At 37.7% G+C, this 18955-nt stretch overlaps 1 protein-coding gene across 1 annotated transcript in view; it reads right to left on the reverse strand.

The window, feature by feature from the left end:
- LOC113041043 (bone morphogenetic protein 7) overlaps positions 1-14382 on the reverse strand; it is a 56806-nt gene extending 42424 nt beyond the window's left edge. Inside the window, exon 1 of the mRNA XM_026199322.1 lies at positions 13661-14382. Coding sequence (XP_026055107.1) covers positions 13661-14060 — 400 coding nt within the window. The 5' untranslated portion in view covers positions 14061-14382. The remainder of the gene's footprint in view (positions 1-13660) is intronic.
- Positions 14383-18955: the final 4573 nt, after the last annotated feature.

The following is an 18955-nucleotide window of genomic DNA, read 5'->3' on the forward strand; positions in this document are numbered from 1 at the left end:
TTGCTTTTTTCCAGTGATAAAGTTATTTAAATCAGGAGAAAAATATGCACAGATCAAGCACTGTATACAAATGAAAATGTACCTACCTAAACAAATAGACAATAGGACAACAAGAGATGGTCTTTTACACTGAACGAAGCATTATTATGGATTATGGACTCTGGCCAGAAGCGATGGTTAATAATGAATTTGTTTCTTCCTAACACAGCTTTTCGTTTCACAAGAAGTTAACTGATGGACTGGAGTGGTGTGGATTATTTTATTGTAATGTTTTTATCAGCTCTTTGGACTCTCATTCTGACGGCACCCATTCACTGAAGAAGATGCCATGTAATGCCAAATTTCTCCAAATCTGTGCTGATGAAGAAACAAACTGTGTGCTTATGCAGTCACAAATTTCATTTTTGATAACAATATTGATGAGAAATTATAAAAAATTAATACTTAGCAATGATGCATTAAACTGGTCAAACGTAACAGTAGAAATATGTATAATGTTATAAGAGATTTATTTTTCAATTAAATATTTTTCTTTTTAACTTTCTATTAATCAAAGAAGTATCACAGTTTCCACAAAAACAACACAACTGTCTTCAACATGTATAATAAAGAGACTTTTTTGAGTAGTAAATCATCATATCAGAATGATTTCTGAAGGATCATGTGACACTGAAGACTGGAGTAATGATGCTGAAAATACAGCTTCGATCAAGGGAACAAATTATATTAAAAATACATTCACACAGAAAAGCTATTTAAATGTGATAGTATTTTTGATCAAACATGCCTTTGTGAGCATTAGAGCTTTCTAAATACATTAAAAATGAACAGGGGAACAAGTGAGTAGTAGTTATTTGTAGCAAAGCATTGTGGGCCATGGAGTAGAAGGGTCAAAAAGTGCCTTGTCAAAGTGTGACATGTTTCAGGAGGTTGACACCTCTGAGGCAGGATGAGAAGAGAGGCCGGTGACACAACAGATTAGTGCACACGCCCGTCACCCGCTTCACACCCCTCGCCCCAACCGCTGTTCTTCCTCTTCTCAGCAGGACACCTGAAAACTCCTTCTCCATCCATCTTTCTCAGCTTCCATGTTACATTCATCTGCTCTTGTATGTTAGACTCAGATCAAGCTCTGAATGAATAAACAGCAACAAAATCGCATGCTATAAACCATGCTGAAAGCAAAACATCGCCTGGAGACCACCGATAGCCGATACATTATGTACACAAATCTACAGATTAATGAGGTAAGTTACACAGAAACGCAAAATAAACAACAATCCGCATCGTCGCACACATCACAGTCTGTCTGTTTGCATTGTACTGTTGCACTGCTGTTTATTTACTTTAATTAGATCCAGAAACTCTTCGTAAATGAATGAAAGAATCCCGTTTAGCTCCAAGCTGCCTGTGGTTTAAGCATTTCCTAAATAAACTGGTGTCATATTTTTCCGTTTTCATTTTCCAGACTAATTTGACACACGATTCAGGGTCCTCATAAACGATGGTTTGCACTTATTGCTTAACCTCAAAGTAATAGGCTTTCATTTGGCTCATTAGCATGTGCTAATGCCCTGTGATGCATTATGGGTTTCTAGGTACAAAAAGATCCTGTTTACACATACACATGCAGAAATACATGTAAATACATGGACACTATGTCACAATATGCCACACAAAGTTTTTTATAGTTTTTTTTTTTTAAACAATTGATCTTTTCTTTTGTTTGAGTGCTGATGGTATAACAAAGGTTCTCTTTGTGGAAGTCTTTTAATTTGAAAAAGTAAATTCTTCTAAATGAAGTGCAGATCGCAGGGTTTGGTTTGGCATCAGTTAAAGGAGGCAGGCATCTGAGCACAAACAGTGCTACTAATACATCCTTTATCTCTGGCTCTCTGCTCCTCTCAGCTGTGAAGAGTCGAAGAGTTATGTATGTGTGTGTGTGTGTGTGTGTGTGTATTTATTTTTTGAAATGCCTGTGATCGGTTATCGGGTCACTGGCTGGGTTTTAGCCATATTCTTGACTCTCTGCAGTGTTGAGTGAGTCTTAACCCTGCAAGTCTGTTTGGAAACTAAAGCAGCCATGTCAGGCTGAGCCAAATATCGCATTTCTATTTATTCAGGCTTATGAGATAAGTTATATTTATGAAATGACATCAATTAAGACAAGTAACAATTAAAAAGTAACAATTAAAAAGTAAAAACTATAGCTTTGCCAAAAAGTCAAAGATATTCACATTATTAAAAGTTGAACTTTTATGAGACAAAAGAATAATAATTAAATCACAATTATGAAAAAAAAAAAAAAACATTTTGTTGTAATGATGGCTTTTTACGTCAGTCAATTTAAGGGTTATTGCATGATTGTGACTTGGTGTCCTAATTTATCATTTTGACCTTTTTTAAAATCTCAGAATTATGTGTCTCATTAATTTTGTCTTTTTATCTCATAGTTGTTAACCAAAAGCATGTTTGTTTGTTTGTTTTTGTGTTAATGGCCATCCGTACATTTGGCAGTCCCAGCATATCAGCGGGTTTCAAATAATCAATAATCAATCAAATAATCAAATAATAGACATCGCAAAAGGTGTTTATGTATATAAACATATAAAGTAGCAAGATAATGTTTTGTTTGATTTCCATTTTATTAAATGTATGTCTATGTTGTAGTGTTATATTTTATTATTTTAACTTCGCAATATCATAAGGGTGAGGAAGCAATGCATTTCACAACTGCCATCAATACACTGATATTCCTCTTGGTTGTTCTCCACTTTCTTCCTGTCCTTTTTTGTATTGTGTCAACTGGACTAAAGAAAACAGCTGAGGAATCTCTCGTTGTGCTTTTTCTGATATTTCCCAGCACAGCAAGATCTGCGGCCTGCTTCTCTGTAACAATGTTACACAATGTTGATGCTCTGGAGCTGTGTGAGGGCTAAGAAAAAACTGCACTCGGACCAACAACAAACAGGCAGGTTGTGCTTGAATTTCCTCACAAAGAGAACAGGAAAAGCATCCAAGGTGATAAAACAAAAGCAAAAAGAAATAAACTAATTAGAAAGCAGCGATTATGATCTCCAAGTGGTAGAAATGTAACACTTTGTTTACACAAGACAACATGTCAAGGCATGAGTCCTAATCAAACTCAACAAGAGGAAACAAATTCTGTCAAAAACCTCCCTTTTATCTGGTGCCAAGCAGACCGATGGGAACATTTTCTCCTAATTAGATCTCTATAAGACTTGTCCATCTGCACCAGTCACATCAACAACTACAGAAGGAACTGACATGTCTAGACCTACAGTTTGTACGCTGAGAAAATAGTGCTGGAAAAGCAAGATTGTGTGTGTGTGTGAGGAAACAAGGACAGAAGGAGGTGGGGGGTATGAGTATGTGTGTGTGTGTGTGTGTGTTTGGACTTTGAGCAGATAAAGTTCCCCGCCACACAGCTGCTTTGGCCAGCAGATGCACAGAAACATCTGTATTAACCTCTGGCAGTGTCCCAAGGGCAGCCCGCTGAGAGCAGGAATGCTAGGAAGGCCCTTCCACAGACCCAGAGACAGAAAAACAACAGAAAGACACGGAAAAGAGGCACAAAGAAGAAAGGAATTAAAAGGAAGACACTCTCCTTGATATTTTAGCTTTTAGCAACAACAGCTATGCCATAACTGACCGTCTCACGTGGCGCTTTAATCATTTCTCTGAACATTTATGAGCACAGCTGAAGGGGGTAAAGACTGGACGGGACGGGACATACATGACTAGCCTGATAAATCAGCGATGCATTTTACCGTTTTCTCTGGCGTGCTTGGGTTAAAAACATTTGTAATCCTTTTAAGTGGAAAAATGGAAAATCACATATAAATGGTCCCACATGATTCTGTGCTGAAAGTGTCCTACATTTGAGTGTCAGCGGTTTGACTCGCTGTGGAGCTTTAGAGACACATGAGCAAAGACTGAACTAAATATAGATCTGTTAGTCTGGAATCTTTACTTACTGACACACAGCTGATTCAAACATGCAACCCTTCTGTCGTGACAAATAAGTACTTATCAAAAAGAGTACTTATTATGGAACTAATGTTATTTAAGATACTGATTATAAAGTTTTTTAGACACTTAAAGGGATAGTTCACCTAATAAAAAATGAAAATTCTGTCATTAATTACTCAGCCTCTTGTCGGTCCAAACCTGTAAGATCTTCGTTCATCTTCCAATCACAAATGAAGATATTTCTGATGAAATCCGAGAGCTTTCTGACCCTCCGTAGACAACAACACAACTGACACATTCAAGGCACAAAAAGGTATTAAAAACATAATTAAAATAGTCCATGTCACATCAGTGTTTCAACGGTACTGTTATGAAGCTATGAGAATACATTTTGTGTGCAAAGAAAACATAAACATTAAAACATAAGAAAACTGAACTTTTATTTCATTAATATTATGTCATCTGCAAGCACAGTTTCTAAGTGAACTTCTTTTTCTTTTTTAAGTTTGGATACAAGTCCAGATCTTTAAAGTGAAGGAAAAACTGAATATGTAAATTTTGTCATCATTTATTCACCCTCATGATGTCCCAAACCTGCATGCCTTTCTTTTCTATACGACAAAATGAAATCTTTAGGAGAATGCTGAGCTCCAAAAAGAACTAAACGCATTATTTAGTCATCATGAAAGAATCACAAAAGAAGTACAAACAAGTCATTCAGTAGAGAGGATGAACTGAAGTAAATCATTTCAGCCTTCTTGCACCCTTTGGAGCTCAACAGAATGAATCAGCTGCCATTTTCTCTCTGTGGAAGAGAGCAGCACAGACATGCTGCAAAACATCTCCTTTTGTGCTCAAAGGTCAAGAAGGTCAAATGGTTTTAAAATAACATGAAGATAAGTAAATGATGACATATGCAAAAACCCGACACATCGGGAGCTGTATTTAGTTAATTCATAAACAGTTGTCATTAAATTGAGATTCAAATTTGTGACATCTCTCTATCTCTATTTGGCGCATGATCACTTTAGGACTAAGGTCTCTGTTGGACTTAAATTCTTCAGTCCCTCCTGAATGGTGCGTCATTTATTTTCCATGACAGAGACTGTTAATAGTCCAGGACAAATGATATATACAAGTTTATTCCTCCAAAACTAAAACACACCATGTTAAAACAGCAAAACAATGGTGTGATGTGTTCGCTTGTGAATGTGCAATGAGTCAGACGCCTTAAATTAATGACAGCACATTGCTAATCTTAACAAATGTACCTATTACATCATGCTTCCCCAACTAAGCTCCTTATTACCAGCAGCTATAAAACATTACTCTGTGAGATCTGTGTGTGTGTGTGTGTGTGTTATTTTAGGGCATAACATTAAATAGTTAATAATATAAGTGATTATATTATTATTAGTGATATCATAATGAAGAAAAGCCCAACTAAAATAATAAAAGAAAAGTTTGTTAAGTAGTAATTAAGCAATAATATTTTGTTATACCAAACTATAATAAATAAAATTATTAATAATAATATTTGAAAAACAATTTCAAAGTCAATATGTTTCTTCAAATATCAGAATTGTTATGTTAAAACTGTTTAAATTGTAAAATGTGGCTGGTGTGACTAAATAAAAAGAAAACTTAAGCAGTTAATAATCATATAGTTTATAATCTTATGGTAAAATCTTTTGTTTATTTATTTATTTATAATACTAATACTAGTGCTACTACTAATAATAACATTTTAACAACCTTAGTTAGTTTAAGTTGTAAACTCCTCAAAATGTTGTGAATTAATTGTTATATTTATGTAAAAAATATTTAAAACATTTAAAATATAATATGATAATAATAATAAATATTATTATCATTATCATCATTATTATTATTATCAATAACGGTAGCAAAAACATATTTATGGTGTGGGGAAACATTTGATTAATGCTTTGATTTGATTACACCACATGACATTTAAAGAGACGTTCTCTTGAAAAAAAAAAAAATTCAGGAATATTATCAACTTGATGGCACACTTTAGATGCAAACAAACATTGACCAGGATAATAATAATGAGTAGTTTTCTGCCGAGCTTTATTTCATAATCGATGAACACTGACTTGAGCTCAATAAGTACACTATTGGAATGCTGTTATTTTCATGTTTATGACTTTGAATCCGCTATGAAATAAAGTATCATACAAAGCGCTGTTTAAATAAATGTTACCTGACTCTTTCTTAATCACCATTGTCTGTTTCCTCTAAACATCTGCTAAGTATTAATGGTAATGCACACACATTCATTCACCTCTATTCACCGTGTTCGGTTGTGTGGCTCATAATGCCAGGAGCACTGTTTCATTTTTATGAATCCTCCAAAGACTGTGATGTACATGTGACCTATTACCAGAACAGGAATCAATTAGAGGCGTAATAACTAAGAAGTCCAATAAACGTGTGGTATTTAGTCTCTCTTCCTCCCTGTCTCTCATCTATCTGTCTATCTATCTATCTATCAGAGATTCCACTCGCATGCTAGCCAGAGGATCGCATGAGAGCGAGCTGTGACTAATGCTCTCAATAGCGCATTAGTGAGGCTGAGAGACGGAAAACAGACCCATAAAAAATTGATGGGGTAATGACGTCTCTTTCTCGTGGCAGGTAGCAGACAGGCCATTTCCTCAGCCGACGGGACTCTCAGCAGTGTTGGGGTGCTGTTGAGCTAACGGCGGGGGTGAGGTCAGGTCAAACGCATTTCACCCCTCTCCATCTTACTCTCAGACTGCTGGTGGTCTGAGCACTTATAGAGAGAGGTTTCATTCGTAATAGACGAGATCCAGTTAGATCATCAGGACTAATTCCTGCTGGAAGAATGGTGCTGACTTATAGTTCACTCTTTGGACGTGTTTGTATGTGTCCTGACACACTACAATGGGGACATTTCGCCTAAATATGTAACTTTAACTTCTTGAGGAAGGAACCCCAAAGTGGTCTGACTCAATTAAAGACCCTGTTATATCTATAACATTAATCAAATAAAATGCCACTTAATGTACTCAAACAGATTTTACTTTAATGACTGTTTCTTAACACACTTAAGTACACTTTTAAAATGTAAAAGTTGACGTCAAATATTGACTTAATGGGCCTTATTTTAAAGATCGTGCATGGTCAAAAGTGCATGGCGCAGGTGCACTCATGGCATGTCTGAACCTTTTTTTTTTTTTTTGGGGCATAGCATGCAATAAACCAATCAAAATTTCATCTCACATCCCCTTTAAAAAACAGTTTCGCTTGCGCCATGGTGGGTTCACTATTTACATGGCGGACTGTAATTTTTTTAAGAAAACCCATTTTTTAAAATGTTTGTGTTTCTGTGCATCCCTGTTTGTGTAATAAGCAAAGTGTACGTGTGTTGTGCACCCGCCTATAGGCACATATTACTAACTCACTCTTTAAATAACAAAGAAAAAAATATTGTGCCATACTTTAGACCAGGTTTGAGTTGGTCTATGGCGCAGTCTATTTTCAGTTCCTCAAAATAGTAACACATCAACAATGCACCTGAACACACTTCGTTTTTAGACCAGCATGACCATGGGCGCAAATGCATATGCTATTTAAACAATGCAGCGCAAGACGGGAAAATGAGAACTGCATCGGGCTGAAACTAGCAAAAACACTTGAGCCTGATTAAATGAGGAAAAAATTTCACATTTTAGGTGAACTGTCCCTTTAAGTTGGCCAAACTTAAATGCAAAACTATTTATATTTTCATAGAAATGTAATCTACATTTCAATTTAATTCCATTTAACATGCATTAACATGCAATTAAGTGTCTGAAAAGATTTTGTCCTTTAAGGTACTTGATAGTCACTTCCACTTTAATTACATGGTAAACAACAGCCTAAACATTCAGCTAGAAATCAACACTGATTAGTATTCCTCCATGTGGTTTTATTTGAGTAGTATCTTGCCAATATCTGCATTTCACACACTGAAAAGCATGTTCTAGATCCCTGGAGCGTTCACACGCCCTCCGCAGTGCTGACTCGTGTTGCATGTGGCGTGTTGCATTTACATTTTACATACATGCCGTAAGCCATTTACACAGCTGGGCTTTTTACTAAGGTGACTCAGAGACAAAATGTCCCAGTGCCCCACCCACTTACTCTACACACGGCCAAACTAACAGATCTCTGTTATCATTAAACCTAATAAAATAAGACACTTTTAGGGGCAGAATGACATGACACATCTGAAAAACAACTAGAACTTGGATATCAACTCAATATTACAATGAATTACATAAAAACACCCATTGAATGTCATCAAAACTATATCCTACACATAACAAAACTCCGAAACAGCTGGCTCTGTTAAACTCTGAACTCAAGTACAAAGATATTGCCTCCAGTTCTACTACAAACTGTTTTAGTGAGTCACACCTGTGCTGGAATTGAAACGCACTTCATCTGCAAGACGGAAAGATTCATTCTCTTGGATCAGCGAGATCTGTCCGTCGTAAATTGTGCCCCAGCCTCGCGAAACATTTGTAGGAATGAAGAGGGTCCATCCATGCCAAACAAAGCTTCTTTAGAGCCTGTCGTTCAGCAGACCTCCCCACTGTGCTTTAGACGAGTATCTGCGAAATCAGATCCACAAGTGTTGGCATAATATTTTAGAAGCAGCGAATGCCACCCAGCTTCATTCAGGAGGAACGAGTACAAGTCATCAAGATGGAGGGCACAAGAAGTACACTTTCTTTTCATCATTTATGAGAAACACTTGAGTCGCTTCATCTGAAAATGTTGCATGTGTTTGAAAAGTTGAAAAAGCTTCAGATAGTATATGTAGGTAAGAAGACAGTAAGACCTGGTTTTGAAAAGAAGCAGTTAAAAGTAGTAGGCTACATCTCTTTTAAAATGTCTATTCAGACATAGACAGCAAGGGTACTACCACGTTCACAGCCCAGAGGACATCAGGGGTACAACTTTTATTTCACGAAGCTACAAAAAACTTTTTGTGTGCAAAAGGGGGGAAAAAATAATGACTTTATTCAACAATCCGTCTCCTCAATGTCACAATATCACCATTTTAGAGAGTATAATTTCATTTAGATTAAATCACAACATCATAGGAAACAGATCCGGCGCGACGCAGCTGACACAGAACACCATACACTGTTCACATACAATTATACAATTTACATAATAGGGTGTACAATTCACATGTGAGATTTTTTTATTTAGATAAAAAGGTCTAGGAAGAAGGATTTTTGATTGAAACATTGATTTATCTAAACTTTGAAATCTGTAACAGAATGCAGGAGCTTTTCTTCACTGAATGGATCTCTACATGTAAAAAAAAAACAAAACAAAAACAGCTTAAATTATACATTTCTTCTTAAAACCATTGGTAACATAATTGGCCATTTCACGATTTGGGGAAAATTATATTCCAGTAAACATTAAAAACTCTTTAGATGTTACTGGATCGCATGTGGTTTCTGTGTGAACTCTTTTTGTTTTCCTTGTGTTTATTTTGCTTATGTAAAACATCTTTGTTATGATTAACTGTCAGGTTTATGAATCACAGATTCAGTGAAGAAAGCAAAACCATTGTATCGTATGGCATCCAGGCAGTGTGCTCTGGGCCTAATGCAATATAGCAACTACGTAACCACCACGGGGAAAATAAAGCAAATATATACAGGTGCATCTCAATAAATTAGAATGTTGTGGAAAAGTTCATTTATTTCAGTAATTCAACTCAAATTGTGGAACTCGTGTAATAAATAAATTCAATGCACACAGACTGAAGTAGTTTAAGTGTTTGGTTTTTTTAATTGTGATGATTTTGGCTCACATAAAAATTAAAAAAAAAATCTCAACAAATTAGAATACTTCATAAGAACAATAAAAAAATGTTTGTGAATTGTTGGTCTTCTGGAAAGTATGTTAATTTACTGTACATGTACTCAATACTTGGTTGGGGCTCCTTTTGCTTTAATTACTGCCTCAGTTCGGCGTGGCATGAAGGTGATCAGTTTGTGGCACTGCTGAGGTGGTCTGGAAGCCCAGGTTTCTTTGACAGTGGCCTACAGCTCATTTGCATTGTTTGGTCTCTTGTTTCTCATTTTCCCCTTGACAATAGAGATGGGGTTCAGGTCTGGTGAGTTTGCTGGCCAGCCAGGCACACCAACACAATGGTCATTTAACCAACTTTTGGGTCTTTTGGCAGTGTGGGCAGGTGCCAAATCCTGCTGGAAAATGAAATCAGCATCTTCAAAAAGCTGGTCAGCAGAAGGAAGCATGAAGTGCTCCAAAATTTCTTGGTAAACAGGTGCAGTGACTTTGGTTTTCAAAAATCACTATGGACCAACACCAGCATTGCACACCATATCATCACAGACTGTGGAAACTCAACACTGGACTTCAAGCAACTTGGGCTATGAGCTTCTCCAGCCTTCCTCCAGACTCTAGGACCTTGTTTTCCAAATGAAATACAAAACTTGCTCTCATCTGAAATGAGGACTTTGGACCAATGGCTACAATCCAGTTCTTCTTCTTAGCCCAGGTAAGATGCCTCTAATGTTCTCTGTGGTTCAGGAGTGGCTTAACAAAAGGAGTACAACAACTGGAGCCAGATTCCTTGACACGTCTGCATTCCTTGACCCCAGCCTCAGTCCATTTCTTTTGAAGTTCACTCAAATTCTTAAATCTATTTTGCTTGACAATCCTCATAAAGCTGAGGTTTTCTCGGTTGGTTGTGCATCTTTTTTTCCACACATTTTCCTTCCACTCAACTTTCTGTTAAAATGCTTGGATACAGCACTCTGTGAATAGCCAGCTTCTTTGGCAATGAATATTTGTGGCTTACCCTCCTTGTGAAGGGTGTCAATGATTGTCTTCTGGGCAACTGTCAGATCAGCAGTCTTCCTCATGATTGTGTAGCCTAGTGAACCAAACTGAGAGACGATTTTGAAGGCTCAGGGAATCTTTGCAGGTGTTTTGAGTTGATTAGCTCATGGGCATGTCACCATATTCTAATTTGTTGAGACAGTGAATTGTTGGGTTTTTGTTAGATGTAAGCCACTTTGAGTTCAATTACGGACATAAAATTCCACAACATTCTAATTTATTGAGATATATCTGCACATTCTTCCTGCAAAATGCAAAAGAGCAAAGTCTCTGTTGACACTGTGTTTAATATAAACGGTGTGCTGTGGCATTCCAGTTTGGTTGAATGGAGTGGCTACAGCAGGTTCTTTTATTTAAAGCTGGCGGGAAGTGCGAAAGTGAAGCAAAAAGAGAGAGAGGCCCTTGATTCTGCGAGCCTCTGTGGTCAAATCCATCTGTGTCAGTGCTTGTCCAAAATAGGCACAATACAGCAGTCCTCTGGATAATTACACATTTCAGAATAAGAAACACTGTCACCTCCCTCCCTAAAGTCATACACTTACTTACACACACATTAGCCTTTCTCAGATTACTCATTTCTTTTCATTATAATAAACACAATATGTTTTTAATTCTTGATCAGTATTTAAAGGTATTTAGTATTCTGTCATATCATTCCAAACCTTTAAATCAGCCCAAATATCTTCTTTTGCATCCACAGAAGAAGCCTTGTTTGAGATGTCATAAAGGATTTATAGCTTCAAAAGAATTCAGATCATCATCTTACCAATAAAAAGTGATACAAATCACACCCTTTACAACATAATTGCTCTTATCGGACAAATAAATCACACTTTGCATGGCAGTGTTGTGCTTGCGTGCAGATGATGACGCTTTAATGAGGAAACTAACAGGCCTGCTGATAAGACGAGTCAGGTACTTATGAAACATTAAGGCAGGCAAAGTTAGGCGGTGTCAAAGTTTATACATTAAAGGTGGATGACTAAAAGCTGCTTGAATGGTGGGAAAGTTCATACTGAACGATGTGTTGCCAAAATACCAAAGTTATTACAGTTATTGTTTTTATAATAAAATAGTGAACTGTAGCTACCACGGTGCTGAACAAAAGGCATTAATCAAACTGACATGTATATATTATGTGTCATGGTTTTACAGTAGCAACAATAAATGTTATTGGCTAAAACTATGGTTTCCATAGTTAAGGGCTATTCCATTGTTGCTTTTGAATGCAAGAATATACTTGAGTGGCCCCATAGGCTTTCTCAACGAGTCATGAGACGTACTTTGCACTTAGCAAAACACTTGTGCCTCTGTCAGCTGATATCATTACTGCAGAGAAAAAAAAGGAAGATAAAGAGACCGTTGAGCTCCCAGACGGCCAACTCTGAACACCTGAACATTAAGCGGGGGACACAGCTGGCGCTGAGACAGCAGACGCTTGGGAATGCAACAGCGCTTTATTATCACTGCCCAAAACACACAATGCAAATATAGGTTTGCATTCACCAGCATTAAGAGTTTGGAAATCACGCCAAGGTTAAGACTTTGCACAGATAAGTGGCCTAATAAAATCAAACAAACAATGCAGGATTGAACTATGTCTGCTATTTGGCCCAGGAACAAATAAAACATCTAAGACTCTCGGGGGGGAAAAAATCCCCATTCTTAGGCCAGTAATTATTCACTCAGCCCTGTTATTATCTTATTTCTGTGGCAGGTCTTTCCTGTCGATGCCAAAACATGAAGAGGCAGAGGATCCATCTGATTTTTGACTTTTATTTGAACTGACTATCAGATAGAATAGAGATGCAATCCCCATCATGATGTTTCACATTCATACGCTGCAATTTCATTAGCCGCTCTTTGTCTTCCAAAATAAACCACATTTTGGAAACCAGACTTTGTGACATTGTCAAGAACATCTAAACAAACACTAAAAAGCAGAGCGTTATGCATGGTATGCAGCTTAAAATGGTTTCTTGTAAAGCTGTCAATCAAATTTGACCCAAAATATGTTGTTTTCTAAGTTTTAACACACATAATGTTCTCAATGATAGGGTACAATGGGAATCAAACCCCAAGGATGTGATTTTCCATCATAACCATAGCATGGTCTCATTGACTTTATCAAACGTTTACGGCATATTGAAAATACTGAGGGCACGAATTGTTTTTAGAATGTTCACTTTTCACTTTTATTAAGCAAATTCATGAAAGGGCCTCAATAAAGTATAATATAATGATGTGATTGGTGAACAGGTGTTTCGCCTCAAGGCTGTTTCAACAAAAATGTTGATCAGAGTGAAATGAATGGTTCAAATTAAACTTTGATGCTTGCTATCTCATAATTAGATTTTGACACTTTACAAGAAGGTTACATATTGTAGATAATAACAGGCTGGATGGCGTAGTTGACCAATCAGTGGCACAGACCGGAACTATCCGGTTTATAAACAAAGATTTTTAACTGACGAGTTGACCAATCAGAATCAAGTAGGCTATCCCAGAGCGCCTTGTAATAAAATTAATTAAATGGACACTTTTGTCAAAATTCCAAATGTCCAAATTTTCTATAGTGCTTCGTTTACCTATTAACTCCATTTTAGTACACAACATGACCAAATAAGAGCTTTTATGTAGATCATTTGCACTGGTTTAAATGTAAGCATCATAGGTGGGTGCAGTTTCACTTGGCAGGTTAAATGATGACATTTGCCATCCCAGAACTGTCAGAGCATCTTACCTAGATTAACAAAACTCATGACCATGTCCGCGTCGTTCAGAAAGTTGTTGTCCTGAAGGGTCGCGATCGGCGGTCCCTGAGTGGTGAAAACGGGCTTGTAGGGGTACGAGAAGCCCTCCTCGTCTCCCTCGGTGGACATGGCATTGTACAGATCCAGCATGAACATCGGCGCGGCGTTGTGCTTGCCGTGGAGGTGCGGCCGTGGCCGGTGCGGTAACCCGAGGATTGACAGGATCTCCCGCTGCATCTCCCGACGCTCCTGGCTCTTCAAGCGCCGGTGGATGAAACTAGAGTGGACCTCGTTGTCCAGAGTAAAGTTTGTAAAGCCCGTGTCCGCCAGGACGCAATATCCCCAAACCAGCGACAGAGCAAGAGCGCTTAAATCCAGCAACGAAACCATGATGAACTTTCGCGCAGAGTTTCACACTAATATAAATGAGAGATTCCAGATAGATAATGACTAAAACGTTAACTTTGGGTTAATTAATTATTGTGTTCCAACATTTCGCCCACTTGAGAACGCTCTTGGATTCATTAACGCTCTTGTAACCTGCTTCTGCGATAGTTTTAAACCAATCCTGGAGACGCTCAACCTGGAGACGCACAGCTCGGAGTACAGATGGCAAACTGGAGGAGGAGCGAAGCGGAGCCGCATAAACTCCGCTAACTGAGCGGAGAGAGGGAGGTGTGAGGACGCAGGCGACTGAGGACGGCAGGGCCGGTGGGTTACCTCCACAGATGCTTGTCTTTGAACTGTAATGATGGGTGCAGGCTGCTTTAAGCGCTTCATGGATGCGCGCTTTCAGAAATGCACCTGCGGCGACAAGAAGGTGTCCCGACGCGCGTCTCACTGTGTAAAGATATTGCAACATGTCAAGGAGAGTGAATTATACTGCTGCTGTTACCTGTAGTGCTGGAGATCTTACATGAGGGAGGAGATTACAATCAGATGTCTCAAAGACGAGTGGAAAACGTTAGTTTCACGCTGGATGTAGGCTAAATTATGAGAGGTTTGTCTGACCCCATGTTTCAAACTTGTATAAGTAACCTATACGTCTAAATATAATTAATTTATAAGCAGATAAATACAATTAAAGTGGTATTGTTCAGTGCTTTGGGCAGAAAAACGTTATAGAAATAAAGGCCTACTGTTAACATTTAGCAGACGCTAAACAAATGAGGACAATTAAAGCAGTCAAAACCAACAAGAGAGCAACAATATAAGTGCAAATGACGAGTCTCGTTTCGCCTAGCACAGAACACGTAGCAAGGTGTATACAGATATACAGGAAAGCAAGAACTGATAAAACTGTGTTGAATACAGTTGAAGTCGCTTTGGATTAAAACATGCCAAATGTGTAAATGTAAAACATTGTAAAGAAATTCCTCTAAAAAGTCTACTATACGCTAAAAGGTACTGAATAATTTCCACACTGGTTGCACAGCTGCATGTATAGCTCATGCCTTTACAGCTTGATCCTTATTGAAATACATTCTGTAAAACAAACTGGACTGGTGGAGATTTTTGATTCTTCTGTTTTGATTGTTATGGTGAAACTTCAATTATTAAAATCTAGACATCATCGGATATAATTACCATAAACAGAAATTGATTTCAGTTGTATTTACATATAAAATTATAACAAGAAAACAGAGAAAACATTACAAATAACAGCATGTCTGCCTTATTTTTATTTATATGTTTATTTGTTTATCACCAAAAATACCCAAAGAAGTCACCAAATATATTTAAATATCCCCAAAATAGCTCCTTGTCACAAAACATTAATAAAAGTGTATTAATGTTTTGTGACAAGGACCTATTTTGGTGATATTTAAATATATTTGGTGATTTTTTTGGGGGGGGTATTTTTTGTGATAACAATGGGAACCAAGAGAATGTCACAAAATCCCCAAATTTGCAACAGCAATGCCCACATCTCAAAATCTAACAATCAATTAACCAAGTCATAACCTACAATTTTTTTTTTCGATAATCTATTACAGGCGGATGTACATCACCATATACGGAATTAAATATCTGTCACAACACTGAAAAAAATTAATTTACTTAAAAATAAGTTTTCATACAGACATTTCCAGTAAACAATTGCAAAGGGGTTGTCAAGAAACAACTTGCATTAAATGCCAAATGAAAAAATAGAAAAACTTAAATAGAATTTAGTTCTATTTACAACAAAGAGGAAATTAAGGAATATTAGATCATTTGGTTTTAAATTGGTTCAAATCTTCAACAAATGAACTCATGAGAATGTGTTGATCGCATGATCATAAAAACAACTTGCTTTAAATAAACATAAGATGTAAACTTCACCAATAGCCTTTTTCTCGGGAGAAATATAAGACTCAGAAGGTTAAGTAAAAGTCTCCTTTTATTCTTATGGCTGAGAAACAATGAAGGCACAGAGAACTCCTTTGTGATTGCTATAAATGCTCATAATGATGTAAACAGCCAGATATATAGGGACTCAGATGGAGGACAGCTGTTGTGTGAGGCCAGTCACACCTGCCCCATACAGCTCAGCACCTCTTAAACACAGTCTAATGCGCCGCTTCTGAAGCTCACCTGAGCTGTTTATTCTGTCACCCTGACACATTAACCCTTCAGACGCTCTGTACAGCTAAGAGCCACATGTAAAAGGACTCAGTCGCAGAGATATTGCAACAGCTTTGCCTTGAGCACAGGTGTCAGGTACACTCATTAAAGTGGCTTCAGCACCAGGGGAACCGGGCAGTCCCAGATGTCAACAGCAGCTGCTTTGATTAAGGTTTTGGCAAGATGGATGGAGAGGAAGCCACTCTTTGCTTTACGCCCTTTATTGTGTGCATTTCTCATTTAAGGATACTTTCAGTCCTTTGATTTGCAATGAATATAAATGTGCTTAATCTGCACAGAATATCCGTTTATGCCTCGATCAGTGTTAAATACCTATTAGTAGAAGCCTGAACCATGTAAATTTAGGTAGAATCAGTGCTGCAGGTGTTTACATTGAGGCAGCGTCTGATTCAGGGCTTAAAAGCTAAAGACATGGTTTCGGTTCCTGTATGTGGGAGTCAGGGCCGCCCTGTCCGTCTCTCGGCCCAAACAGAGAGCTGTCATTCTGGGGAAGGACAATGGGAACAGACCCCCCTTTGTTCCAGCTCCGGCGGTGGCCCTTGTGACCGACACAGTAAACAGCGGGCACAGGCTGATTTGCCGGCCTGGATAGCCACACTGAGGAGCTTTTGACCGGGGGAAGTTAAGCAGAACAGCACCCTGAGATCTCCCAATGACTCTCTCTTTCAAGCACAATCTCTCTCTCTTTCAGCCTTCTCTGCTCACCCTCTTGAAATCAAACTTTTATTAGCAGGGAATGTACACAAAAGCCAGGCATTTACAAAATGTGTGTGTGGGGGGGGGGGTGTAATAATGTATGGGTGTTTATGCGTATATATGTTAAAAGGGCACCATCACTCATGTACTGAATAATAGGGATTTACAGGGGTTGGACAAAATAATGCAAACACCCGTAGTGGTACATATAATTTAGGATGCAGTGGAAAAACAAACATTGTGATTATCTTTTAATTGTATATGTGTAGTACACTTGTGTAGAGCAGTGCCACGAGCGAAATGGGTGACTTGTTAGACTTTCAAAAATTATTATTGTTAATGTCTGTAACCTTGACAGTCCAATTTGGGGGGGGGGGGGTTGTTTTAAGAACAACAGTTTTGACTACGTAAAAACAGTGGGCAAAAAGAGAAAATGAATAATATAGGGATCACTAAACACTAAAGGATTGTGTCCAAACATCACAGAACTACTGATGCAAAGAGACAGCCAACCTCAATGTTCACCTCGAAGAGCCTGTTTCCTCAAAAACCACAAACATTCCCTGTGTTCAGCCAACGTCCATGAAAGAGCTGCAACTGTTAAAACTTTAATCAAAAGATAGACTCATGATCATAACACTTAGCTGGAGCACCAAAATGAACTTTAGCATGTGCCCAGGCCAGACAAATCACCTGACAGTGGCCTGACTTGAATATTATCAAATAGATTTGGGCAGAAAGAGGGAGAAAACAGGATTCCCTCCTTCAACATCTGAAAAGCAACTGGCAGTTGATTTTATAGACATTAAAGACAACATTTCCCTGAAAATGATTCAAAATTTGTGTGTAGCTATTCTGAGTTTGGAAACTGGATTAAAGGCAAATAATGGTAGAAAACCTGCCAAGAGTTCACATTATTTAGTCCAACGCCTGTATATGACTTCCTTTCTTCAGATGAGCACAAACAAACATTTGTAGAAATATAAACCATTTCTGTAAATTACAAGTGAATATTAACTTGAATAAAGTTGATGTTTCAGAAACTAAACAAAGTGCATGTGATGGTAACCCACACAACCCTAGTGTATGAATCAGTGTCTTCTGAAGCGAAATATTAATATTTTCATTCACTTCCAGCCAAGTGTCACGTGCACATCCATGAAGATTGCATGAGAAGTGATGTTCCAACATGTTTCCACGTTACTTCACATCACCATTGAAAGGGTGTATGGAATTTGTCTGAAAGCAACGGATCATAGTTTAAATTGGTGAGGTTTACAAAATGTCATTTCCTGGGTTACTATCCACTTGCATTATAAAGACTGAAAGAGATGCATTGGTCCTCTAAAAATCTTAATTTGTGTTCATCTGAAGAAAGAGAGACATGTACATCTTGGGCAGCATGAGAGTAAACGATGAGAGAATTTTCATTCTGGGCTTTACCCTAACCGATTAATTTGGTCATCATTTACTTGTTCTGACCCTGTACAGTTTTCTTAGTTGTGTAAAACACCAAAGGAAATGGTTTGGCCGAACTTCAGAGCAGCTCTTTTCAATGCAGTGGAAGTTGTATTGATATTTGTTTTTATGTTTTACTGCTAAGGTCCAAAAGGTACAAAAACATGGTTTTACACCAGGTTTCATTTGACGAAACATGACATGGCAAGCTTGAAAAGCACGGCCATAAATGATATACAAGAGCTACAACAGAGGGCATGATTGTAATTGAATAATAGCTTAATTAGCTTGAATTTCAGCCTGTTCTTAATGCAAAGCTATTAAATTGTTATCATCCACATTTGTTGTATTGAAAACTCAGCCAGCTGGAAATACAATGGAGGTAAATAAATGGCAATGAAATGACAATATTCTCATATATTAGACATTCTGTATATAGCTGGGCATTGAATCCAGCTTTTCTAAATGAACATGTAAATGAGTCTAGTTAGACATTTTCCTGA

The sequence above is a fragment of the Carassius auratus genome, chromosome 23, assembly GCF_003368295.1.
Source record: "Carassius auratus strain Wakin chromosome 23, ASM336829v1, whole genome shotgun sequence".
NCBI classification, from domain to species: domain Eukaryota; kingdom Metazoa; phylum Chordata; class Actinopteri; order Cypriniformes; family Cyprinidae; genus Carassius; species Carassius auratus.